Genomic DNA, 27,786 nt, shown 5'->3' on the forward strand with positions numbered 1-27,786 from the left:
AACACGTTGTTGGGTTGCTGCCCCTGAATTGGTAATTTTAAGAAAATTTTGCAGCTTTTGGTTATTATCTTGAATATTATTATAGATAGAGATAAACTGTAAACGGCAATAATGTACAGCAAAGTTAGACCTACAAATAAGGCAACATGACCAAAATTGTCAATTGACCCCTTAAGGAGTTAATGCCCTTTATAGTCAATTTTTTACAATTTTCATAAATTTTGTAAATTTTTGTAAATTTTTACAAAGTATTTTCCACTGTAACTACCAGGCCAAGTTCATTATAGATAGAGATAATAGTAAGGAGCAAGAATGTTCAGTAAAGTAAGATCTACAAACACATCACCATCACCAAAACACAATTTTGTCATGAATCCATCTGTGTCCTTTGTTTAATATGCACATAGACCAAGGTGAGCGACACAGGCTCTTTAGAGCCTCTAGTTTTTTATTTGCAATATAACAAGTTAAAGAGGAATTTCCCATAATAAATGACATTTTTTTTTCAATAACTTCTCAAAGAAACGAAATAGTTATTCCTCGTAATGAAACGTTCAGATTAATGTTAGTAACTTGACATTATTATAAGAAAATTATGCAAAGTCTGCAGAAACAAAATAAATGTTGTGGGGTTGATAAGTGAATAAAATTTTAAAAAATTAAACATAAATCGGGAATCGTACGGACCAACAAAAAGATAGAAATATCGAAAACTTAAAAACCTTTACAAAACATACAACGGTTACGCTCAAAGATAGAAAGGAGAGACACAATAAGGAACGTGTGAAGTGTCGATCAGAGACTAAAAAACACCCTGATCACATGGAAAAGTCATAAAACATATTTTAACGTTACATTTTAGTCTTATACGATCAGTGACTATATATGACTAATATTAACGTAGTTTCTCTTTACCATAACTTTGAAATGATGGCCTTAGATGTATATGGAAGGACAATTTATTATAAATGTTGGCTTACAATGCGTGTTGTGTAGAAAAAACGTGCAATTGGCGTATCAAATTATAAACCTATAATATTTGGTGAGTTTTTACAATCATTCATCAAATTTATATTAGAGCTGACCAAAAAGTATTCGCTGTTTCGTTAATACTGCCCACACACCACTTTAGACAATTTCGATGACTCATTTTTAATTTTAAGTGATTCGTATAACATCTTCATAAAAAAGGAGGTCGTATACGAAGAAGGACGATATTTCGAATACATAATAGAACATTGATGATATTTTCAGATCTGTAATAAACATTTTAATAGTTCAATAATAAACGGAGAAACAGCAAACAACTTTATTAAAGCCTGGTATTAATCTGTATACGTATATACGATAAATATACATTAGTTTCTGTTACCACACTGTGATACGGGATACCAGTGGGTTTTTTTTTTTGGTGAAAGTGTTGGGAAAAGTTGGGACAAGTACCAATAGAGCAACACATCGGAACCCCAATTGTCAGATATGGGTTGTATCGTTCAAGGGGCAGCCTTGTTATATTACGAAAAGACTGGTCGTGGAAAGTAATAGATGACTTGTGTGGAGAGTATCATGCACTTTAAACACACCTTAAAGATTTCGTAAAAGAATAGGTATACGAGGCCGCTACATGAAGAATCAATTTTCCGTCCGCACCCAACTTTCCATCTGTTTCTTAAAGCAGTCAAAACTTGTTACCTTTTTATGTCTCATCTCACCATTTCTATTCGTTTTCATTTTCTTTTGCACTAAATTTTGTAATTGTTTACCTTGTTTGACGTCGTTATATACAATATAGACATCATTTTTGTCGACCTGATGTCATCTAGCAAAGGTCCTCTATAAATTAATAAGTCACTGACCTGACAATATTAATTTCCTTACAAAACAATACAGTATCCTTAATACAGTACGCTTTAAAATGAAACAGTTTTATATTCAAGTATTTATTTCTTTTCTCGTTATATTTTAAGTAATAAATAATAGAAAACATTGGCATGGTATCTTTTTACGTAGTTCTTTCGTTTAAATATTATAGATTAACACGAATGAAAATACAAATGATATAAATACCGGGCGTATATTGTGTGTTTAAGAATAACCATCATCAGATACGTAAGTGACCAAATTTATAGAAAGCTAAACATTTAGAACGTTTGAGGGCATTAAAAATAAAAGACAAAAGTCAAAACCAAGGAAGGTCGCCTGAGGGGTTTACAGACTTAAATTTACCATAATTTCATTGTTTTATGAACTGGAAATTTACAATATGATTTCCGTCAGCAAACACGTGGTTCTTGAATTATATAACTAACAACATTATCAATCACCATCAACGTGTAGTAACACAATTTCAAGCCATAAGTACATATATAAATCCTCAAATTTAATATAGTCATCACTTCGAAGAAATCCGGCACTTGGTTGACATAAACCAGGCAACCAATTTAATGTTCAAGATGTTACAATTTATAATTATTTACATTTTCACTACTTGTTTGTTTGTATCTTCGTTACCGGTATTTAAGGATAAAGTTACTTTGGAAAAGTTAAAATTGAGAATGGAAATGGGGAATGTGTCAAAGAGACAACAACCCGACCACAGAACAGACAACAGCAGAAGGCCACCAACAGGTCTTCAATGCAGCGAGAAATTCCCGCACCCGGAGGCGTATATCTACATTATATCTACCTGACAGTTATGACAAAGATGGAACCCCATTATACAAGTATTCTAGTGGAGCCATAGAACAGACAACGTATGATCCTGATAATTACATAGTATATGCTGTAGGTAAGTCAATACGTAATCAGGTTTGTGTTTATTTATCTACTAATCATTATTAATATTCTAAACTTAATTAATGATATAATTCGTGTATTTTCCAAATGACATCATTTAAAAATTTACTGTAGAAATGTCGAGAGTTTGTGTCTACAATTTTTGAAAATCCAATATACGTGTATGAAACAGGTGTTAAACAAAATCTGATCTTGTTGTATTCAGAAATAAAAAAGTGTTTTTTTAAAATGTAATTACGGTACCAATTGTACTGCATAAAATGCTGAATTCTTCAATGATGCCCGAGGTAAACTTTTTGAAATATAAAACTTAATACAAGTGACGAAGAGCTAAATAAACCGCTTCTGCTCCATCTTTAGCCATCCTTATACCACTAAAGAATAATTAGAAAGCTTGGAATAACATAAAATGTTTCTCGGTCAGAAAGTATGTCATTAAGCTAGGAAACATTGAAACTCATCAAAGATACTAAACTTATAATTTTTTAAGTCAGGACCGCGTTTCATTTTGTTTGTTGTACTGCAAATTAAATGCAAATTTACCTTATGCAAATTAAGCTCTGATTTCTTGGCCGGCTTTGCTTATATTTTTTTGGTCCTTTTGATTTATGGCTCTTTATTTTTTTGATAAGCTTTGGATTTTTCAAATACTTTTGCCTCGAGCATCACTGAAGAGACATTGATTGTCGAAATGCACATCTGGTGCAGTAAAATTTGTACCGTTTATGTTATCATATCATTTTTTAGAACCTATTAAGAAGAACAAATAAAATAATTTTAGATGTCTTGAAACTCGTTTACCCTGTCGATCAAATAAAATAATTTTAGATGTCTTGATTCAAACTCTTATCTGGAAATTCTGTTCAACCATAGTAACACTGTTTTCTATGCTAAAATATTCAACTTAAAGCAGTAAAATAAAGCATTCTTTACTTTATTTAAGAAAATTTAAAAATCTCAATTCTATTGATTTACAGTTAATCTGTTCGAATATCTTATCTGACCAATACTGAGTAAGGTATTCAAAATAAACCACATCTGCAGTTTTGCAAAGAAACTTTGCGTATGAAAATGTGCTCCGAATCATAAAGTGTATGAATTACTTGGTTGCTATCCTGTTGATATTACTATGAAAGTACGAATGTCTATGGTCTAGACGTTTATAAGAGTTAAGTGTTTTTTCCTGTACTGGTTTGTATTAATGGGTTTCGTCTACAGAAAACTCATAATTGACGCTTGACAAAGTTTAAAAAGGGCAAAAAAAGGACAAAGTTGAAGAGCATTGAAGACACAAAATTCCGAAAAGTTTTGCAAAATACAACTACGGTAATCTATATCTGGGGTAGAAAATCCTTAGTATTTAAAAAAATTATTGAAAACGGTTAACATTAAAATAACAAAAATGCCGAACTCCAAGGAAAATTCAAAACGGAAAGTCCCTCATCAAATGGCAAAATCAAAAGCTCAAACACATCAAAAGAATTGAAAACAACTGTCACATTCCAGACTTGGTACATGCATTTTCTTACGTATAGATTAATTTATAATTATGACCATTTCAATGATAATTCATGTCAACTCAGAAGTGCTGACTTCTTGACTGGTGATACCCTCGGGAAGGAAACCAACCTTCACAAGTTGTGGCATCGAGTGGTTGTACATAAACTTGTCATAGATACAAGGGGAACGGTTCCCAAGAAACTCGTTTACCCTGTCGATCACGTGATTCCCTCAGGTTTTGTATGTTACCTTGATTTGTTTCCTTTAATCTGTTAACGAGATTTGAACATCGGTAAACTACTGTCGCATTTATCTTACCTCGCCACATTTTCAAGTGCGTTTTAGTTCAGGTACTTCGTCAGTGGTTGTCTGATGTCGTATCATCAATGATTTCTTAAGTTTCTTTTGGTGTTGTGTTTTTTGTGTTGTATTTTTCTTTAATTTGGTGTTGATTTCAGATCTGTGTAATAGTTCTGTTTATTTAATTAAAAACAAGAATACACTTAAAAAGATTAAGAATTAGATTTTTTTTTAATTCACATATTGAAAGAGTGCGAAAGATACCAGAGAGACATTCAAACTCATATGTCAAAAATAAACAGACAACGCCAGGGCTAAAAAAGAAAAAGACCAATAGACAAACAATAGTACACAAAACACAACATAGAAAACTAAAGACTGAGCAACACTAACCCCATCAAAAACTGGCTGTGATCTCAGGTGCTCCGGAAGGGTAAGCAGATCCTGCTCCACATGTTGCACCCGTCATGTTGCCCATGTTGTTACAAACCCGGTAATAAGTCTAATTCGGTAGGTCACATTCGGGAATAGGGTACGGGATTGTAGTTACGACATTAGGAACATATCCTTTATCATCTGTAAAACAGATATTCCATAACGGTCAACCAACTCGTGATGGCGTCCGTAAAACTTACGAAGGGATGATTTCAACTTCACCATTTGGAACTCTTAGTCCTCTATCAAGGAAATCATGATAGGAAATACAAGCCCTGGAATATCGTATCAACTGGGAGATATATACTCTGTATGCAGGCGTTGCTGAATAAACATCTGCTTAATATTGAATATTGTTTCTTGCCCTCATAAAGTCTTATAATAGAAAAACAAAGGATATAGGGTATCCATCCATTACACAAAATCAGTACATGCACAGCTTGAAATATACAAAAAGCAAAGGAATAGCGCTTTTATTTCTGTTCTTCATCTCAAAGTCACAGTTAGGCCTTTTGGCGGAATTCTATCTATGAATAGTTTAGGCGTTGGGTTGCTGACTCATTGGCACATACCCTACGTCTTCTTTCATTTCAGATTATATATATATATATATACTTAATAAATGTAGAAAGGCGGAAAATACCAAATGAATTTCTTAAGTTGAACATTATACATGAATGAGGTTGATATCACTCTCCAATGTTCAAAGTTTTGAAAGAAAAAGATAGCCCCGTTCTTCATGGTTAAGTATTAGTGAAGCGAGTACTTAATCATGAAAAAAGAGATTAATATCTTTTCTTACAAAACTTTGAACATTGTAGAGATATTTTTTTTAATAAGACTTTATTCATGACTTATAACAAATAGCTAAACCACATCACCTGTCTAAATGAGCATAGTTCGTAAGTATCCGGTGAAACAAATTACTTCGCAAGCTCAAGTTGGTTATACTCTTCTATGGTATATTATTTGTTCATGAAGATAAATAAAGTATATTCTTATCTCGAGATTCTTGTAAGTTATTAATTAATTAGTATATACTATGGACCAGAGTGAAGAAATGGGTAATTGTCAACCTTAGACAATTTGAATCTCATTAGAAATGTATGGAATGATGTCAAAGTCAGACTTGATGCAACTAACCTGAAACGTAGCAAATTTGAATCAGTACGATTAGGTGTCCGAGTTCGTGACAACCACTGTATCAAATTCCCTTAGAGTTGTTATCTTCAAATTTGGAAAAGAAATTGTTTGGGGATATAAAAATATATGTTTTTGTACAATTGTAGCTCAATGTGAATTACTTAAGTAATAATTACGGCTATTTATTTTTTTGCCATAAGTCAATACAATGTTTAATTGGACACAAATAGCAAAAGTGAGTATTTCAATGTAGTAAATCCTGTATATGTAAATAAAACAAACAATAAGATAATCATTTAATAACTCCATGCTTCGTTTTATTATTCATTATTAGCATGATGACGAGGGTACAAATTCTAGTATTCCATTGGTAGAGAACACTTAATTATTCCTAACATTTATTAAAAGTCTATGTAATTCTTCATTAATAAACTAGCAATAAATTTCATTGTCATAACAACACGTGCTGTTGTATATTAACCATTACTGTCTTTTGTGTGAGTTATGTGTATTGACCTCTTGTACACGTTTGTGTGAGGGGATAATAAAGTATTTGCCCTATATTGTCATCTTGAAACAAACACTTACCACAAATGACAAAGCGGTATAATATATTAACGCCTTAATAGTAACATATTTTAATGATTAATTTTAAAAACACTTTTCATCCTGTTTTTATAAAAATTAACCGTAAAACATATATCATTTTGAATGATGAAAGGAAATGCATGGCTGTGCAAGCAAAGTGTAAAAAAAAATCTTAAAAAGTGTTCTACGGTACAGCTTAAACTGACAAAGGTTGGAATTAAATATTAAAGATATGAGTAGGGTGAAAAAGGTGACGGCGATTTGGTATGTATGCAGTACATGTAACTTGCATACAAGTCAGGTATTTCATTCACGAATAACTTAAGATCTTCACTTAATTATTTCACAGAGACAACGATTTCGTTTGGAAGTTTGGCTGTACATGTAAACTGATTTCAAACGAGAAATCACATCCTGATTTTTATGATTATATTGTCTATAGAGCCCGCAAATGTAAATACGACATGTAAACTTATTGATTTTTTGAACAAACTAATATTCCAATTTAACACTGAAGTCGGATCCTTGAATATTGTCTTTATCGGTAATAACATTGATTTTGGTATTATTAAACAATAAATTTAAACATAACTAAATATGCATAGCGATACAGTTATGAACACGTATGTTCCTACATCCTATCGATTATTATATTATAGCATTGCATATATCATATATAATATTACCATACAGCCAATGCATTACATCCGCACAGAGAAAAGCAATTGCTTATATACAGTAATATAATAATGTTTCATAAGAATCCGTAAACTTGATTGACAGACAACAAACGCAAAGCACTCCCAGATCATATTTTATTTCCGTATAAAATATAACAACTATGACTGCACGTGCATTTCACGTGACAATGTTAAAATAGTGCATTGAAAAATAAAAAGCTTGATATAACTCTTAACTTCATAGTTGTTGCATTAAAATGTAATTACTGGTATAATAGTTGAATGCTTCTTTTTATAATTTCATAGGGTTGTAAAAGCGTCATTTTTAATATGAAGGGTTTCAGTCAACGCTTTCACACCCAAATAAAATTAAAAAAAGAAGCATTTAATTTTAAAAAAAAAAACAAATACAGTGGTGAAGGGCACCATATTGCAAATACAATTTGATATAAAAAAAAAAAACCTAAGCCTGTGGAGTAGGATCTGCTTACCCTTCTGGAGCAACTGAGATAACCCCGTTTTTGGTGTGGTTCGTGTTGTTCAGTCTTCAGTTTTCTATGTTGTGTTTTGAAGACTGTTCTTTGTCTTTCGATCGTTTTGGTGGCTCGATGCAACTAGTGATGCACGTTTCGTCTCCGAGGGCATGACAAGCTTAGCAGTCAGCACGTTTGTGTTATAATAAAATATCATTAAAATCCTCAATTTCTGTAATATGTAATTGCCTTCCAACTATTTTCAGCCACTAATGAGTCTAATATACGAGACGCGAGTCGGGCGCACCAAATAATACGTCTGTTATCTTTTTAAATGAATTTTTACAACTACTTTGTCATTGCTGGCGGATATGTTTTCCTCGAGGGTATCGTCAGCCCGCCGGCATCAAGTTCATGTTGACATGAACTATCATTGATTTGTAAATTTTCTATAAATCTATTGTTAATAAAACGTTGAATTATTCCAAGCACAAAGGTTTTTGGATCCCCTTTACATAGATTGCCTTAGTCGTATTTGGCATAACTTTTCGTTTTTAATGCTCTTCAACTTTAAACGTATTTGTTTTGGCCGTCAATCTGTTTTATTAGAGCGCCCCTGATGAGTATGCATCTGGCGTACCAAATTACAAGCCTGTTGTTTTTTATGAGTTTTTATATCACGCAAATCACTGAACTCAGATTTATCCTTACGGTATCCGTACTGTATTCTAACTAACTGTACTAGTAAAATTCATTGCATTTCTCGACATCATTCGAATTTAAATTCTTGTCTTTTTAGCGATATTTTTTCTAAATTATTTGATAAATTATAGATATGAAGATTGCTTTACTCCTGAAAAGAACATTTTGTGTTTTCTTTCAGGGGGAAATATTCTGCATGTTATTGATGTTGAAAATGTCACATCTCCGAAGATCCTTCATCATATTGCAATTGACGATGTGGATCTCACAGACATTGAATATTGTGGTGGACACGTTTTCGTTTCCATGGATAATGATGCGTTTAAAGCCCAGGGGCGTGTTGTTGTATTTAGCAATTTCTCAACATCAGAGCTGATGGTAGAAAAATATAATATTACAGGTAAAGTTAATGATGTTAAATGGTAACACAAAACATTCTCTTACCTTTTACTTGTTTGACAAAATCAAGAATATTTAAAAATTCCTTCTGATAACTTTGTTATAGATTTGTTGCCCAGAAAAAAAGTAGGTGATCTGTTTTTGTTTCTTTCTTCTTCGTAACTATTTTGACTACATATATAAATTTACTCGATATCGCATTTAACTTTTTCATTTTTATTTTAAACATCCATTTAATTTACACCAGATATTTGCTTTTTGATACTTTCTAGTTGGACCAAGTCCAGATATGCTCAGCCCTACAAAAGACTGCAAGACAATATTAGTAGCTGTGGAAGCTCAGGCCTATCACGATATTGAAACAATTATAGACCCTGAGGGTGGAGTTGGGATCATCAAAATTGAAAATGACAATGCAACGTATAAAATGCTGGATTTCAAAGAATTCAACTCAAAGTAAATATCTTTTGTGTGGATTTGATAATTCAGTGTTGTTCCTCGATATTGTTACTATTAACAAAGAAGTGATGATAATCAATCAAATAGTATGATTTTGTTTTTTTTCATTTTCTATTAACTCTTAAAATTGTTTTGGGCAAATAGTTGTAAAAAAAACACGATTACTTAGATATGAGAAGTTGGTAGATTAGATATTTAAGAATATGTAATCATAAACACCACACTTTTTCTAATATGTAATTATTCTGTCGTCTTTGCTGGACTGCATTTGTGATGGGTTTGGTGGATTGACATTTTACTAACAAACGATATTCCAATGGGTAAAAAATTGTGCTCACCTATTGACCGACGTTTTTCACACCAATAATGAGCAGTAATGATACAAACCCTTCTCAATGATATCCCCACTCCTTCCCCAAAAAACGAAAACCTTATGGCGATTTTTTTTTTTATTATTTTACTTTCACATATTTGATGATGTCCTGTGACTCAATAACCTCTATTTCAGAAAATGCTTAAATATTATATATCCCAATGAAATTGAAATTAAGGATACTGTCCAAACTGGAAGGTTTGTTTCATATTTGGTTTTTTTCTTGACATTGACACAAAAAGAAAACTTTAAGCTTGGATATATGACATACGTGACAATTTCAGCTTTCCAATTGTCAACTTTCGAGTTCTCAGCATTAACATACACTCTGCATCATTGTATGTCGTTTACATGTCTCAATTGATTTGTTACACATGTTCTTGTTCACATAATATGGACTTCATGTTTCTGTTTATTATCTTGAATTGTCTCTTCGTAATCAATTTACGAGATTTTTACATCGGTACTACTATCGCCTTTATTTAACAGGTGTGTGTTCCTGACACACACAAAACTACTGACACATACAAAACTCCTTCTGTAGCCATAGTGTTACGAGAACGGAAGACTGAAACCTACGAATGTTCAGTCTTTCAGTTTTATGATCATCATCACGAATTGGTTGATTGATACGATGAATCTGTGTCTCAACTGTCAAGCTACAAATTTCGCAGTTTAAGATCTTCATATACAAGAATAGTGGTCTGATCTGTTAAATTACCGCTTGTATCGCTATCCCTAGCGATTGTGACTGAAGTTTACGTCTCATGATGGCAAGTTTGCCTGCATAGCAAGAGACGCTTACCCTGTCGGCACACACAAACCGGGTATGTTATTAAAAAATAAGGTTTCACCTCCTTCAGGCAAAGTTGACTAAGAAGGATTATACATCCTTGGCGTTCAAATGTTCAGCTTTGAGCGTTCCTGATGACGGTAAAAATCAGAAAAGCGGTTCTGTCTTTGTAACAGATTTTTTTTTATAATTTACAGATGGTCCAAATTAGAATCTAAGGGATTGCGTTTTATACATAGAGTAAATAACAACAACTTTTCCAACGATGTGGAACCAGAATATATAGCATATAACAAAGATTATTCCAAAGCTTACATTTGTCTTCAGGTAATTCTTTTAATTGATGAAGTTTCAATACATATATAGATTTATGTAATATATAACTTTCGTTACACGAAGTAGGATTTAATTAAAGTTTTTTAGTCAAAGGGCAAAGGTTTTCGACATAACAATCATTAGCTATTACAGGAAATTGTGAAATATTTATGAAAATTGGAATTTTAAAGATTTTGTTCCTAACCAACTGTGCGCATCGCCATGTCGAACTTTTCTTATTTTCATATGAGTCAGGTTTCCTTCAGACACATATACGATGTTTAGTTTAGCTCACGAATTAATCAAAAAGGGCTTGTAATTCGAACTCATAATAAAGAATCATCCGAGGGACGAGCATTGATTGATTTATCATAAGACTTTATGATTTTTAATTTTACTAGTTAAATTGATGTTTTTTTTTCATTTCATACCTTGTTTTGATACGTAATTGTTACGTTTGTTTTATTCAGGAGAATAATGCGATAGCTGTCGTGGACATTGCATCAGAAACCATTGAAGATATATTACCATTAGGTTACAAGTCATGGGAAAAACTTATGATAGACCCAAGTGACAAAGATGGTATGTAATAGCTGATTTGATTAAGATGGTTTTTAACAGTGTTTCACAGTTGTAAAACTCTAGTCCTCGTTTTTTTTTAAGTATGTAAATTATCATTTGATAATAGTTCTCAAAAATAATATTTAGATGATTTCCACTTTCCACTCGTTTCAACTCTTACCTCAATTATGAAAGCTGTTTCTGAACAAAAGTGGTTATGGTATCATCCAGGATTCTGAAATTCTGACAAGAGACAAAATTAAAAGCCGGACAAATTATAAAATGATATACAATTCATAAATTGAAATATTGAGAAACAAGACCCTAAAATTATTCAATATTCTTCAAAATGATTTACTGTGAAAGTACTTTTATCGTGGGTACTAATTTTCGTGGTTTGAACTGAAGTTACATGTTCGTGGGTTCTTAAATTCGTGGATTTTTAATTTTCTGAAGAAGGAAAAAATCAAGAGAAGAATTTGAAGCCATCAAAATCGAAGATTCTTGAAAATAGTTATATGTTTACAAATTGTCTCGATTGAAGGAAATTGTAAAGTAAACATTTTATTGTTGCACATGTGTTTAAACAGAAGTTATTACACTAATTAACCCAAGATTGAATCATCAACAGATTAAGTTACAGATACATAAAAATATCACAAATGTACTTAGAATTGTAGAATAAATCAATTAATATTGATGAAATAATAAACTAAAGCAAGCCCAATAAGAAATTATTTTTTTGTATGAGAATTATGATAGACAAAATGAACACTTCATCATCACATATCATTACCGGAAGTCTGATTTTCTTTGCTCAAAACTAAATTTTCAAAAGAATTAAAAGGTTAATTGTCGAACAGTTTATGTTTTTTTATGATTAAATGGGTAAAATCCTGTCTGAAGTTGGATATATATATTCATAGTGCGTTTGCTGATAGTCGATGTATTCTCTAGATTATATGCCGTATCAGAGACATATACGTCTGATATGTCCCTGGCCGTATCCATTTGGTCAAACATACATGGGTATCTTTCCATGTCATCATTTGGACAACAGTTGTTATATATCGTTGGACACTTAAATTCGTGGATAAAGCCATCCACGAAAACCACGAAAATTGGTACCCCACGAATAAAAGTATTTGACAGTATTACCTCTCTTTAAAAAAATAAACTCATTAAAGATACCCGGCTTATAATCGTGCGTTTCAAATTGACTTTACCTTGATGTTTGAGATATGAATGATCAGCCTTACGACTAATAATGATTTTTCTTATGACATAAAAAACAAAATTTTTACTAGATTTGTTTCTCTGCTTTGAAGGTATAAATATGAGATCCTGGCCAATATATAGCATGTATCAGCCTGATGCAATCCACGTGATATATGTAGCAGGAAAAGGTTACCTAGTGACATCTAATGAAGGTGATTCGAAAGATTATTCAGACTGGGGAGGATTTAACGAAGAAGAACGTGTTCGAGATATCATCTTATCAGGTATTTAATTTCGTTGGAAAATATTAACGTATATATAACGTTATTAATGTAAACTGTTATGAGGGTATATTGAAGAAGGAAAGAGATTTAGCTTTGCAACAGGCCACCTACGGGCCCTTCAAAGTTCTTTAACATGCAAAGAGCGTGGCTCTTCCACAACACGAGGCATTGAATTTAACGTCCCCATTCTAACCGGATGTGGCTGCGAGTTCAGACATCCTGCACAGTCAAATAGACGCCCTCTTTTGCAAAGGATTTACTACCGATTGGAAAAAAACTAAAGTGACAATATTTCTGTACCCAAGTCGCCTTTAGGATTTTTAAACATTGGCGTTAAAGGTTAAAGGCGGTAGGCAAACGAAAGTTTGGTGTTCATAAAAAGGTTCTTTTTATGTAATTGTATTCGTTAGGTAAAGCTCAACAAGATGAACTACAATGCAATGAAAAACAAGCTATTTGATATTTTTGCGCACATACTCAAAATGTTGTTTTTTTATATTTCATACGGTATAATAAATAAGTATTTGGTGTTAAATTGTACACATTTTTTTCAGAAAATTCTCCAATTGTAAAATGGGCTGCAGATCAAAACTTTTCTTCGACTATCCAAGACGATAACATGTTAGGTAAGATATGTTTACTGCTACAATCCAAAAACGAATTACTTTAAATTATTGAAGTCATTGCTTTTTTGCACTTTACGAAATATTTTTAACAATTAGCTTTAGAAAAACAAAAGCTATGGCGATTTCTCTAACAGAAGTATACTATCAATTCAAATTAAAATCAGCAAGTTTATTTAGAAGAACATCTAAAATTATCTATACACATGTGAAAGTTATTACGTATCGGTTTGTCGTAACATTTTCTCATTTTCTCTACCGCTAGATGAATAAACTTTATCATATATCCAACATGTCTGATATATTTTATCTGATATAATTACCAGATTTGTCAGGCTCCTAGTCCTGACAACTAGATATGAATTTGATATCGAATAGGTTGACGGATGACTCCGGGGAAGCAAGACCATTTGGTTTGAACTGGGACTATTATACTAACGGGACTGGAAACTGATCGATCTGTTGAGATTTCATTACCCCGATGGCGGATTATTGATTTTTTGTTTTGATTGACAGCTTAATTAGCCTTTGGTGAATGTAAACAATAGATTTCGGCGAACAAGTCAGCAATAGAATACCGTTAAACAGTTGGACGGCAAACGATTTAATGGCTTCTAAGGTCAAGACATTGGTCAAAAGGTCAGAGTTTACGGTTTTTTGGTAAACGTTCATGCCTCGTGGTTTTTTAACTCGTATCGTCTTATTTGTACTCGTACATTAATAAAAATCCAAGTGTTCATTTTTGAATGAATAAGCTTCATTTTTCTTTATTATTATTATTATTAAAAAGTGTTGTTAAAGTATTCTAAATTCTCGAGTGAAGTGAAACTTTTTTTTCTGAAAAATTGCGTAGGTCTACGGAAAATTCCTGATTATTCCTTAAATAGGTATGGTAACGTGTCGGGGGTATAAAATATGAAGCAAAGCCATTTTTTACATGAAATATTCTTTAAAAGGATATGAAAATACACTCAGTGTTTGTACATGTTGGTTGTTAATAGAACAGTTTTTATAAATATAAATTTCATTCTAAAATTAAGGCTTCAATTAATTAAATTTTTATATGTAAATAAGTATCTAAAATAGAAAGTTGCCTAAATGTCATGAATGAGGTTAAAACACTGACAATTTTGCTAACTTTTACCAAAAATCTCTTTTTTATGACATACATTACAATTTCAGAAAAAGCTGCATAAAGTTATACATGTATCACATATTAAAATGCTAGTTTATATCATCATGATTATCATGATTATTACAATAAGTTGTTATTCAATTAATTAAAAAACATCAATTATTTTTGAATTGATAGCCCAAAATATTAATCTGGAATCAGTACATACATTTGTTTTTTAAACATCTATATACTATTCATTAGCAGAGAATTCATTAGGGAACTTATTAAAATGAAATTTTGCACAAGACAGTCATGGCAGTTCACAATTACAGTGGTAATTATAAACATAATGACACAATTTTATTGTTGACATATGTGAATTGAAATCATTGCAGAATTTTTCTTTCAAATGATTTAATGTTAGTTAGTCACTTAGTACTTTAAATACTTAACCTGTACTAAAATAAAGAGATGTGGTATGATTGCCAATGAGATAACAGACTAAAAACTATCTACCAGAGTCCAAATAATGTGTGTGTCATGTCTGTTAGCAGTTATAAGTCACTTTACAGACATCAACAATGAATACATTTCATTGTTTTCAGGCAGATGAGGAAAAAGAGGAATTATAGCTTTTTAGCTTACTACATAAGAATATAAAAAATATAATAATATAATGATATAAATAAGGAAATAAGAGAGGCATAAAAGACAGGACTACATATAAAGTGGTCCCTTAGTAATCCTTAGAGGAGCTGCTGTATACTTAGAAAAAAGGATGTTGAGGACTTGGTCACATCACACAGCATTTTTAGACACTACATTATGGCCTATTGCAATCTGCCCTATTTGCTCCAACCTATAATGAGTATTAAAATTAATGCCTAGGGTGGGAATTAAACCCATGTATGTTCATATATTCTATTGTTCTCTTTGTACATACATGTATATGAAAAGTATCAAATGCCAAAAAATGCTGTAATGCAAATATGGTAATTTACATCATTACAACCTCATTTTTTTAATAAGGACCTAGTAAAGGACGTCCCTGAACGTAGCTGGACCTATTTCTTAGGCAAGGTGTATTATATAACTCTTGAAAGGATTAAAATGCAATTGTAAAATTAATTTTCTCTAATTCTTCGTCAATTTATCCCTTTCTGCACCCATTGTATAAAAAAAATTTAATCAACGTGTGGTTCGTTTGATCTCAGTTCTTCATTGGTTAAAATCCGATTATGACGTCGAATTTTCTTGCTTTCCTCTGAATTTCCTATGGTGACGGCATAAAAAATGGCGACCATGCCTGATGACGTCACATAGAAACAACACATCTTTTTGCAGATCATTCAAAAAGAAGGTATAAGTTTGCCTGCATATTGTTCGAAAATCATTAGAGAAACAGATTCCACCACCAAATCTCGTGTAATACGATATTTATCCACTCTCGACAGTTAAATTTTAAATATTTAAAACGCTCGGCGAGCCTCGCGTTTTAAATTTGAAAATTTAACTGTCGAGAGTGGATAAATATCGTATCACACTCGATGCAGTGGTAGAATCTATATTTATCTGCTGTTAAACAATAATAACACAATAGTGGTTATTTCTAAGTATTTAGTAACAACAACGTGCAATTTAGGTAAACAAACATCAATGATCGACCACGTGTTTGTCTGTTGTGCTTGAATTCAAAACGACCCATCAGGTTTATTTACACGAACTTTTGCTAAAGCAGACAGTTAAACATGTCTGTTTACCTTAAAAGTTCTATAAAAAATGCATTTGCTGCCATGATTTGTGAATGCATGGAAATATAATGAAGATAATATTGATTTTTTTACCGTAAAATTGAATACACAAACATTCCTCAGCTATACACACAAAACACATCCCACTTTTGTAACGATGGATGGTAACGTATAGCCACTTTATAACAGTAAATGCCATTGGATAAGCTACCCTACACAGTACATAATATGCAAATTAATGATTGGATACAAATTTGTGTCACCTCTCAAATTGATGGAAAAATGTAAACATTGGAATCCGCCATTTTGACGTAGGAAACAAACTAATTTTCAATCTTGGATTAAAGGACATTGCGCACATTGCCACCGTATCATGCATAACCAGTCATGTGCAAATATATCTTTTAATTTGTTTTCTACACTTACTATTCTAAGAAAACAACGTGTCGAAGGTTAACAGATCATAATTAATCCTAATAAAAGCAATAAGTGTGCAATAAAAACAATGTTGGCAATTTCAGTTCATAATTAATCCCTATAACAAAAGGTATCCCGGGTCTCATAAAAATATAGCCACATTGTTTTGAACTTTTCTAAATTTCGTGTTTACACCTAAATTTCAATATGGCAGCAAAAGCTGTGAAAGGGCCTACTTTTGTAGTTCTGATTGTGGAACCTATTGTACATATTTTCACGAAGTCATATGCTTATGCCACCTGAAGACCATTACTTAGCAAAAAAACAACCTGATTTTAATACAAATAATGCACATATAAATAGGAGTAAGCAATTTTATAGGAACAGTATAATTTATTTGAGCCCTGCATGTGGTTTCCGTTTGTAATGAGAATGAGATTTAAATTCCACTTTTCACTTTAAAAAGTGACAATAAAAATAGGCTAATCCAACCTTTAACCTATAAATATGATTTTACAACAAACGGAACTCATGTATCTCTTTTCAATCAACAGTTTTCAGAAATTTTATGAATCATACTTGTATTCACAGCGTCCCCACGCTATCATCATCATGAAAAAAATTCAACCTTTAGATGTCATTTTTTACACTTAAGCCGGGATTTGGTGATTAATAACAACTGTCAAAGATCGAGATATCTTTTATCATTATAGTAATTGTGTTTACATTAAGGATTATAATTTCGAATAACTATAAAAATAAGAACAAATTACAAAGATTATACGATCAAGGCACGCTGTCGCTGTCAAAACAATATGGCGTATCGATAAATCTCGCGCAGGTAAAGTCTCGTTCTAACGACCGTGATGTTGAGTATTATCACACTGATTGGTGTAACGGTTTCCAGTCCCGTTAGTATAATAGTCCCAGGTTTTAATATATAATAATGGTATGATTGCCAATGAGACAACTCTCCACAAGAGACCAAATGACACAGAAATTAGCGACTATAAGTCACCGTATGAAGTTTATATTTGAAATATTAACATTATTGCATAAGTTCTGCAGATTCTGTGACTGAGGTTTGACGAACAATCGAAGTTCTATTGAAGCCATGACGTAACCTTTTTTTCATATTGATCGTCTCTCAGTTAGAACTTATTTGGGTATATTAAGGTAAAAAAAAACCATAATCGAGCTAATTATATTTCGTATCCTTGATTCCACTTCTTAAAAAAGTCAAAACAAACTAATAGTGAGCAAAAACTCAGAGAAAACAAGGAGTGCGAGTCTTTTGGCCTTAACTTTTGTGATATAGACGGCAAAGTAATACTTAACCATTATCATCAATTCTAGGTCGGTTGAAAATAACAAATATGAATGGTAGAAATGATAATGGTACTTATGACGAACTTTATGCGTTTGGAGGAAGAGGTTTCTCCATAAGAAAACTAGAAACAATGGAGCTCGTGTACGATAGTGGCGACCAGTTTGAAAAGCTTCAGCAACAATACATACCTCAATTATTTAACAATAATTGCCGGAAAAGATACAAAACTGTCAACCAGACAATGGATGCTAGATCTGATGACAAGGTATCGTAAACATAATTCGCCGTTTCAGATTACAATGCATTCTGTGTAATATTTTCATAAGTGTACACCAAAACGTCTGGATTGGTTATAAAAGTCCTAACCAACGAAAATGCAACCAATGATGAGACGTTATTTTTATTTTGGGATACGAACTATGAAATTACCCATTGTCCTTTGGATTTTAAAATGGACAATTCTTTAGAAATTGTATCGGTCTTTGTTAGGGCTATTTTAAAAAGGCTTCCTTAAAATTCTGACAGTTCGTTTGTTTCGAAAAAACTAGAACATTAAATTTATCCGTAATAATAAATTGGTTAATGTAATAAGAATAAGCTAAATCCCGATTATAACAAAATTTCAGTATTGAACAGAAGAAAACTTGACGTGAGTAACTTGTGAAGGAGAAGCTTATTTCCTCAGTCTTAACCTCTTCGTTTGAAGTTCATTCGATTCTGACTATTTAAATCCAACGTATGTTTCTATATAATTGGACTGATTTTAACTGACCGAGTTATACTTTTAGTACTATTTATAGTTTTTATACATTAATAACTCAATTTTGAAGGGTCCTGAGAGTGAAAGTCTAGCAGTTGCTCATATTGGTAGTGAACTTTTGATATTCGTGGGAAATGAACGTCCTGGAAGTATATTTATTTATAAGATAACCGATGATGCTTCTAAACCAGAATTTCAAAGTATATGGAACGGTGTTCAAGAAACAGATGGGACATGGGAAGAACTTTATGACAGAGAGATGCTAAGTGAAGTAGACCCTGAAGATATAAGGTTAGTAATGAAAAAAAAATCATTAAGTGAGAGAAATGTTGCAGGTATAGGAAGGAATGGTTTCATTTGAAGATTATTCTTATTGTTTTCATTTAATGGTTGACCCAGAGTATATGTCTAATATCAACTAATTTTGTCGTAACGAACAATGGGATTTCGCAGATCAAAGGCCTTACAATATGTAATATCAACTCTTTTGAAAAACGGTTTTGATTTTTTTTCTAAATTAAAGGCAATCTGGCACACCATTACCCAACCATGCTGGTCTGAAATCAGATGCAAGAAGGGGAATATTCATCATACAGAACTTCTAATTAGTAATGATAATGTTTAGACAATATCCCTCTTGCAAAAGTTAACATCGGGTGGATTTCGCTAGTCTTTTTATGCCCAATATAACTTGTAACTCCTGGTGCATTTAGTTGTATTCCCCATTAAGATAAACAAAAACAATTACTAGTAAAGAAATAAGTGAGCACGCTCACATACCCCACGCCCCTACATTGTCACTGGGCAAACAAAATCTAACCAGGTTCCTAAGTACAAAGACTCATAACTCCTACAAAAGCCAACTGATAAAAATGTCTTGTGGATATGCACATTCACATATTATGTCCTCAATAATTACAAAGTTTCATAAAATTCGGTTGTGTGGTTTCAGAGGAGTTGGGATGACACAATGCTTCAATTATATTTAGGTCAAAATTCCAAGTTCAAATGGGTATAACTCCTAGAAAATAAATTGTATCATAATTTCCTGACGATATTCACATCAACATAGTATGTCCTTATTATTTACAAAGTTTCATAAAATTCTGTATTGGGATTGTAAAGGAGTTGCGATGACAAACTGTTGTAATAGTATATTTAGGCCAAAATTCTAAGTTTAAGCGAGCATAATTCCTAGAAAAGAAAGAGGTTGAATCATAATTTCCTACCTTTATGCACATCTAAATAGTATGTCCTTATTATCTGCAAAGTTTCATGAAGTTCTATTGAGCGGTTTCAAAGTTGTGATGACAAGAATAGGAGTTGACGGACTGACGAATGGACGGATGGACGGGTCAAAAACATTATACCCTACGGAACTTTGTTCTCTGGGGTATTATAATTCAAAATCAGCTACTTTGGTACATTCGATTCTAATGATCGTTTCCTTATTTGTTTTATATCGATCCCTTCTTTAACTCGCAAGTTTTATACCGATGCAACATTAATTGGTTATGCTCTCTTTACCTGTCGCATCTTCTCTCTGTTTTTGTTTTTGTTTTTGTTTTTGTCACTGTCGAATTATATACCTGCTACAGGGCTTTAGGGAACATACAATCTATTTAACTACATTAACTCACATGCACAGTCAGTGAAGTAAGTAATACCTCAACGAAAGAAAGTCAGTACTACAGATCACTGGCCAATAAAGCGAATTATATCAGGGAAATGACACTTTAAACAAATACCGGAAATTGCAGAAACTTCTTACTATGTTGCTTCCAAAACATATGTATGTGCGCTTTTTTTATCCAAAAATTATATTTTTCAGATACATTCCCGCAGATAAAAGTCCAAATAAACAACATATATTAGCAGTTGCTGGATCTGTTAGTGGAACCTTTTCCATGTTTAGAATCAATGGCATTAAAGGTTAGTAGCATTATGGATATTAAAATTGTTACAAGAAATACTACGAATCCAGCGAAACAAAACTTTAAAGACTTCAACAATGGACAAGTTAGTGTACAACATGCCAAACCCTAAATTGCAAGTGTGTGTACATTATGTCAAACCATGAATCACAAGTGTGTGAACATTATGACAAACCCTAAATTACAAATATGTGTACATTATGTCAAACCCTAAATTACAAGTGTGTGAACATTATGTCAAACCCTAAATTACAAATATGTGTACATTATGTCAAACCCTAATTTACAAATATGTGTACATTTTGTCAAACCCTACATTGCAAATATGTGTACATTATGTCAAACCCTAAATAATTACAAATATTTGTACGTAATGTCGAACCCAAAATTGCAAATATATGTACATTGTATCAAACCCTAATTTACAAATATGTGTACATTTTGTCAAACCCTAAATTGCAAATATGTGTACATTATGTCAAACCCTAAATTACAAATATGTGTACATTATTTCAAACCCTAAATTACAAATATGTGTACATTATGTCAAACCCTAATTTACAAATATGTGTCCATTATGTCAAACCCTAATTTACAAATATGTGTCCATTATGTCAAACCCTTAATTGCAAATGTCAAACCCTAAATTGCACCAACAGTTAGTTAACAAATCTAACACATTTTTTATATAGTTTGATAAGGTTATTAACGATGGCATTTTTTTTCATTCTACAATTAATCATTAATTTAAGTAGCAAAACAATAATGTGGGGAGAAGATTAAAGTAACATTAAACTCAAATCAAACAGGCGTCCTTCTACTTTTGATAACATACGAATTGATTATACATAATTTTCTTTCCATCAGTGGGCACCTCCTCCAGACTCCTTTTGCCTCAATTCCATTAGGAGCATGTTTAGTAATACTGCCGTTCTATGTGTAGTAGCTAGCGTATATATATATATATCCAACGCAATCATAGGTTTGAACGTTGTTTTCAATTTAGACTTGTTTATATTTTTTCGTTTGGGCTTGTATTATATTTGCCTTCGGGTTTATATGATCCGTTCATCTAATTTTGACTCTTTCAAAATTCAAGAATCTATCCTAAATTGAGGTAAATTATATATGGCCTTCCCAATTCCGTTTCGATTCCTAACATCACTGAAGAGATATTAATTGTCGAAATCCGGATATGGTGTACAAATTTACCATCTTTACCGCAAGTTCATTGTTTTCTGTTTGGTAATAATTTAATAATAAGATCTGTTTTGTTACATCTTGTGATCCGTTTATTAGGCAATCGCCAATGGCAGTCAGCAGGGTTTAAGAACATCAGTTGTTCGAACTGCTAGTCAAATGCGTTTTGTTAAAATATACTTTTTCACTCATTTGGTCTTTTGGGAAATGTTGTTTGTGCTGTATTTAAACCCCTCTATCAAGAAATTTGTTTTGCATGCACACGTATAAAAATTGCGGTTTTTATCCAACGCAATCATAGGTTTGAACGTTGTTTTCAATTTAGACTTGTTTATATTTTTCGTTTGGGCTAGTATTATATTTGTCTTCGGGTTTATATGATCCGTTCATCTTATTTTGACTCTTTCAAAATTCAAGAATCTATCCTAAATTGAGGTAAATTATATGGCCTTCCCAATACCGTTTCGATTCCTAACATCACTGAAGAGACATTAATTGTCGAAATCCGGATATGGTGTACAAATTTTTGCACCTCATGTTTGCGGTATACCATCTTTACCGCAAGTTCATTGTTTTCTGTTTGGTAATAATTTAATAATAAGATCTGTTTTGTTACATCTTGTGATCCGTTTATTTGGCAATCGCCAATGGCAGTCAGCAGGGTTTAAGAACATCAGTTGTTCGAACTGCTAGTCAAATGCGTTTTGTTAAAATATACTTTTTCACTCATTTGGTCTTTTGGAAAATACAGCACAAACAACATTTTCCAAAAGACCAAAAAAGTGAAAAAGTATATTTTAACAAAACGCATTTGACTAACAGGTCGAACAACAAATGTTCTTAAATCCTGCTGACTGCCATTGGCGATTGCCAAATAAACGGATCACAAGGTGTAATAAATGGATCTTAACTTTAAATTTAATACCAAACAGAAAACAATAAACTTGCGGCGAAGATGGTATACCGCAAACAAGGGTGCAAAGATTTTTTGTACACCATATCCGGATTTCGACAATTAAGGTCTCTTCAGTGATGTTAGGAATCCAAACGGTTATTGGAAGGCCACATAATTTACCTCAATTTGGGATAGACTCTTGAATTTTGAGGAGTCAAAATAGGATGAACGGATCATATAAACCCGAAGGCAAATATAATACAAGCCCAAACGAAAAAATATAAACAAGTCTAAATTGAAAACAACGTTCAAACCTATGATTGCGTTGGATAAAAACCGCAATTTTTATACGTGTGCATGCAAAACAAATTTCTTGTTAGAGGGGTCTAAATACAGCACAAACAGCATTTTCCAAAAGACAAAAAAGTGAAAAAGTATATTTTAACAAAACGCATTTGACTAACAGGTCGAACAACAAATGTTCTTAAATCCTGCTGACTGCCATTGGCGATTGCCAAATAAACGGATCACAAGGTGTAATAAATGGATCTTATATATATATATATATAAGTGCCTAAGAATGTAACTTTAACACACTATTGAGTGTTATAAAATTAGTTGTTATATTTTATATCATTCACGCAATATTCCGCTAAACAAATTAGCTTCATCGGGCGTGTGCATCTCTCGAGGTGAAATCGGATGCATGACAAAAAAATATTTTTGTAGCTTGAACTACACAAAATTTGAGTAAAAGTTTAACAAAATTTATTGATGTTCTATAAAAAATATATGTTTGTAAATTGTCTAGAAAAATACTTTTGCCGCTTATTGTTAGCTTGAACTACACAAAATTTGAGTAAAAGTTTAACAAAATTTATTGATGTTCTATAAAAAATCTATGTTTGTAAATTGTCTAGAAAAATATTTTTGCCGCTTATTGTACAAAGCAATTCTTAAATCAAAACAAATAGTTGTTTTAGTTAAATAGAATGAAGTTCAGGATTTATTCCTTTGGTTTTGGGTAGAACTGTTTTTCATCTCTCTCATTAAGTCCATCAAGTTCAAGAGTACGTAGCTGATGCATCCAGAACCTTTCTCTCTGTTTTCTTCTTTGGGAGTCCCAATATGGGTTTACCTCAATTATTTGAAAGGTGATATTTTCAAAAGTATGCCCTGTTCTTAAGAGGTGTCTCGTAATTGGACAGTTTCTTCCTTTTGTATAAAAAGACCGGTGATTGTTAAGTCTGATATTGAATTTCGTTTCTGTTTCACCAACATACTGCAGCTTGCAAGTTCCACAAGTAAGAATATAAATACTATTTTCCGTTTTGCAATTAGATGTAACATAGATGTTGTATCGCTGCTTTGTTACTGTGCTGCTGAAAGAGTAGTCAGTGTTGGCGACTTTACAGCACTTACAATTGGTTCTTCCGCATTGTTCCCATTGAAATTGATAGGAATACTGTGTGATTATAAAGTCTTGTTGATGATCAGAATTATCATTTTCAACTTGACTTGTATAACTTGTTGATGCACAGATCCTTTTTTTATTTATCTTTTTTTATTTATTTATTTGGGGGAGTCACCTAATAACATAGTGTATTTATCAATCATGATCAAAGACAACATATTGTTCCCAAAGGTTGGGATTTAAAAAATAATTAAACACCACCACATAGTCATGTGTTTTTACAAAAAATGTAGGAACTTTGTCAGTGTGGGTCTTGTCGTAACTCTAAGTCTTTGTTATTTGGAGAATAAAGTATTGCAGATCTTTTATATAATCTCTTAAAAATTCATTCAAAACTTGTATAGAATAGGGATGATTTAGAGCTATACACCTGTCTATTGTTTAAGACTGCATTTTGCCCTATGGTCGTCTTTTGGTAATTTTTGGCGTTGGATTGATGTCTCATTGGCATTTATCCCAATCTTTTTATTTGTAGATTTAATTTGGTAGCAAAAGTGCTCAAAATGATCATACAAATGCTTGTGTTATCTTCATATTGAGAAAACCTAAAAACAAAACAAAAATGTAATATTTGCTGTAAACTACATGTAAAACAAGAATATCATAGCCCGTGACTTTTAAAAATAAGTCGACTTTTACAGCTGTAATCTTTGTATGATGTTGATGCGAGGATTTATCGACCTGAAAGAAGTACGAAGTCCGAGATCAATATACTGTTTAGGTCGATATATCCTCGTATCTGCCTCATACAAAGGCTACAATGGCTATATTCCAAGAAAAATTATAAGTTCATTTGATTGGATGTTACGATTGCGTCACAAAATATTGAGGTTTGTATATTTCTATCTTTAAATATTTTAAAAATAAGTGTGCAATATCACTTTTCTAATCTGCCATTTGAGTCTACCGTTGAAAAAAAACAGTGAAATATGTGACTCTTTCTGAACAAATCAAATTTGTTAGAATACACAAAATAATACTATACTAGGCAAAAAAGAAACATTACATTGGTTTTTAATAAAAAAAAAAAAAAAAATAAAACATACTAGTATATCAATTTCAAATATTTTCAAGATTAAAACAAGTGAATTGAATGATTTATCTATCAAATTTACTCACTTGTAAAAAATCGGAAATGACGTAACGTCATTTTCTTATTTCAATCAAATAAGCATTGTTCCAAAAAAATACCTGTATAGAGATGGAATCGAGTTGTCCTTTTGGAAGAAATAAAAATAGAATATCTGCCCACACAGTTCGTTAACGATTGCGTCAAGTTGGTCTAAGAGCACGTCGTCCATTGAAGGGACCTGTTATTACGCAGCGTCACAGGGTGGCGCGAATTCAATGGACTCATATATACGGATTAGATGGAAAAGGCTAACATGGAGACAGGTTCTTTTTATCGATGAATCGAAATTCAACTTAAAATTTAGCGACGGCAGAGCCAGGGTCTACCGGAGGTGCAATGAACGTTTTTCTAATGCGTGCGTACAGAAAACAGTATGGGGTGGAATAACCTACCTGGGACGCACCGAGCTCAAAATCATTGATTGGAACCTAAATGCAACAAGGTATAGGGACGAAATTTTGGCTCCAGTTGTTCTCCCCTTTCTCCGAAGGCTTCGCTTTAACCACGTTTTTAGCAGTACAACGCCCGTTGTCACGTGACACACATTTCGGTGAACTTTTTGGAGAATAATCACATTCGTGTGTTTGCCATGGCCAGCAATGTCTCAAGATTTATCGCCAATCAAACATCTTTCAAACAAACTTGGACGACATTTCAGAAATAGCCAAAATCCACCGAAAACGCTCGCCCAGCTCCGAACAGCACTTTTCAGGGAATGGAACATTATCCCTCAAGACTTTATTCGACATCTAATTGATTCGATGCGACGGAGGTGTCCGGCGGTCATAAATGCAAGAGGTGGTCATACACGGTATTGACATGTTATCTTGAATTTTGTACTCGACTTGTTAAAATTGTCCGAAAATGTTCCATATTGTTTCAAATAGAGAAAATTTGTCATTGTTCTCTTCAAAATGATGTACACTAACTATTCCATTAACTTATTTTTATCATTTTTTTGTTATAAAAATATAAATGATCTTACAAACATGTAACGTTTCTTTATTTTTTGCCTAGTATATAAACGTATATCATAAAATAGATAACAACATTTTTAGGACAACTTTTAATTCATCTTGTAAAAACCATATCTGAATATAACTAGAACTTTTCAAATCGCCATTTTATTGCATAAGTTTTGACGGTACATCACCTGCATGTTAGTAAGGCAGATGTAACACCCCCGTCTTCGGAAACTTGATGCTTTCAATCCAGAAGCATTTACGACAAATTTCATAACTGTTTGCAAATTGCAATAATCGACTTACTCACTTTTCTTATTGGTTTTTTTTTATTATTAAAAAGAGTCGTAGAAGATGAAGGGTCGTAGGAGATTATTTAGCAGGGAGGAAAATTACGACACATCAATGGAGCAGGAACGTCAATGTTACTACAAATTCTATAACTTTTACATCGCGTATTGATGATATGAAGATGACATGCATTTTATTTTATTATGTCAATTATATTCAAGTCTGCGTGAATGTTTGATAAAACCATTCTATTGTTGTAAGCCACCTGTTTATAAAGTTTTACAATTATTCAGCACTACTAATGTTAAGACTTGTGCAACTTAGGGAAATTTCATTACTTTGAGTTGATTTTTATTTCATTTGTTATGTGTCTTTAATTGCTATTTGGAATCATATTGATATGTTCTGTCTGTTTTGTCCTGATCTTTTATTTCTGTAATACGTATTTACTAACTATATCTATATTTTGTAAAACATTTGGTTAATAAAGAATTGCATTTGTAAGCACACACTGGACTTATTTTATTATGTACCTCCAACTTGATAGCTTTTAACAAACGTAATTTAGTTAATAAATAATGATGGTGTATTACATCAGAACATCGAAAACATCTCCTTTTTATCATATTGAGCACCAACCAGCACCAACCAGCACACCAGAAAACAAGTAAAAAACAATACTACTTCAATAAGTTGCATGACTTGTTTTTAAATTCTCATCAATATAACAAGAGTTAAATGTAAAGCTTAAAGCGGCTTTAAACTGATGAGTAATTGTTCTGTTTAGACTTTTATTAAAAGTTTTAAAAACATTCTAAATGCTGAGAAGATCAACCCAACAACACCGTGTAGAACGCCACATGCGGGGTGTTGGCTATGTT

At 32.3% G+C, this 27,786-nt stretch overlaps 1 protein-coding gene across 1 annotated transcript; it reads left to right on the forward strand.

Annotated features, from left to right (window-relative positions):
• The first annotated feature begins 1,479 nt into the window (after positions 1–1,479).
• LOC127701808 (mesenchyme-specific cell surface glycoprotein-like) lies at positions 1,480–27,414 on the forward strand. The gene is made up of 12 exons (XM_052205774.1): positions 1,480–1,538; positions 2,664–2,788; positions 8,799–9,017; positions 9,289–9,472; positions 10,839–10,968; positions 11,427–11,538; positions 12,846–13,019; positions 13,574–13,645; positions 18,284–18,522; positions 19,088–19,308; positions 20,849–20,949; positions 26,958–27,414. The coding sequence occupies exons 1-12, from the start codon at positions 1,480–1,482 to the stop codon at positions 26,963–26,965; spliced, it is 1,644 nt and encodes a 547-aa protein (XP_052061734.1). The 3' UTR covers positions 26,966–27,414.
• Positions 27,415–27,786: the final 372 nt, after the last annotated feature.

This window comes from Mytilus californianus, unplaced genomic scaffold (assembly GCF_021869535.1).
Source record: "Mytilus californianus isolate M0D057914Y unplaced genomic scaffold, xbMytCali1.0.p SCAF_5, whole genome shotgun sequence".
NCBI classification, from domain to species: Eukaryota; Metazoa; Mollusca; class Bivalvia; order Mytilida; family Mytilidae; genus Mytilus; species Mytilus californianus.

What these genes read in the sequence shown, in the direction of transcription:
- LOC127701808 (XM_052205774.1), top strand. Translation starts at nt 1,480, where the DNA reads ATGGGTTGTATCGTTCAAGGGGCAGCCTTGTTATATTACGAAAAGACT. An exon ending in TCGAGATATCATCTTATCAG is followed by an intron (nt 13,020 to 13,573) that starts GTATTTAATTTC and finishes CATTTTTTTCAG; the next exon opens with AAAATTCTCCAATTGTAAAA. An exon ending in ATGCTAGATCTGATGACAAG is followed by an intron (nt 18,523 to 19,087) that starts GTATCGTAAACA and finishes TCAATTTTGAAG; the next exon opens with GGTCCTGAGAGTGAAAGTCT.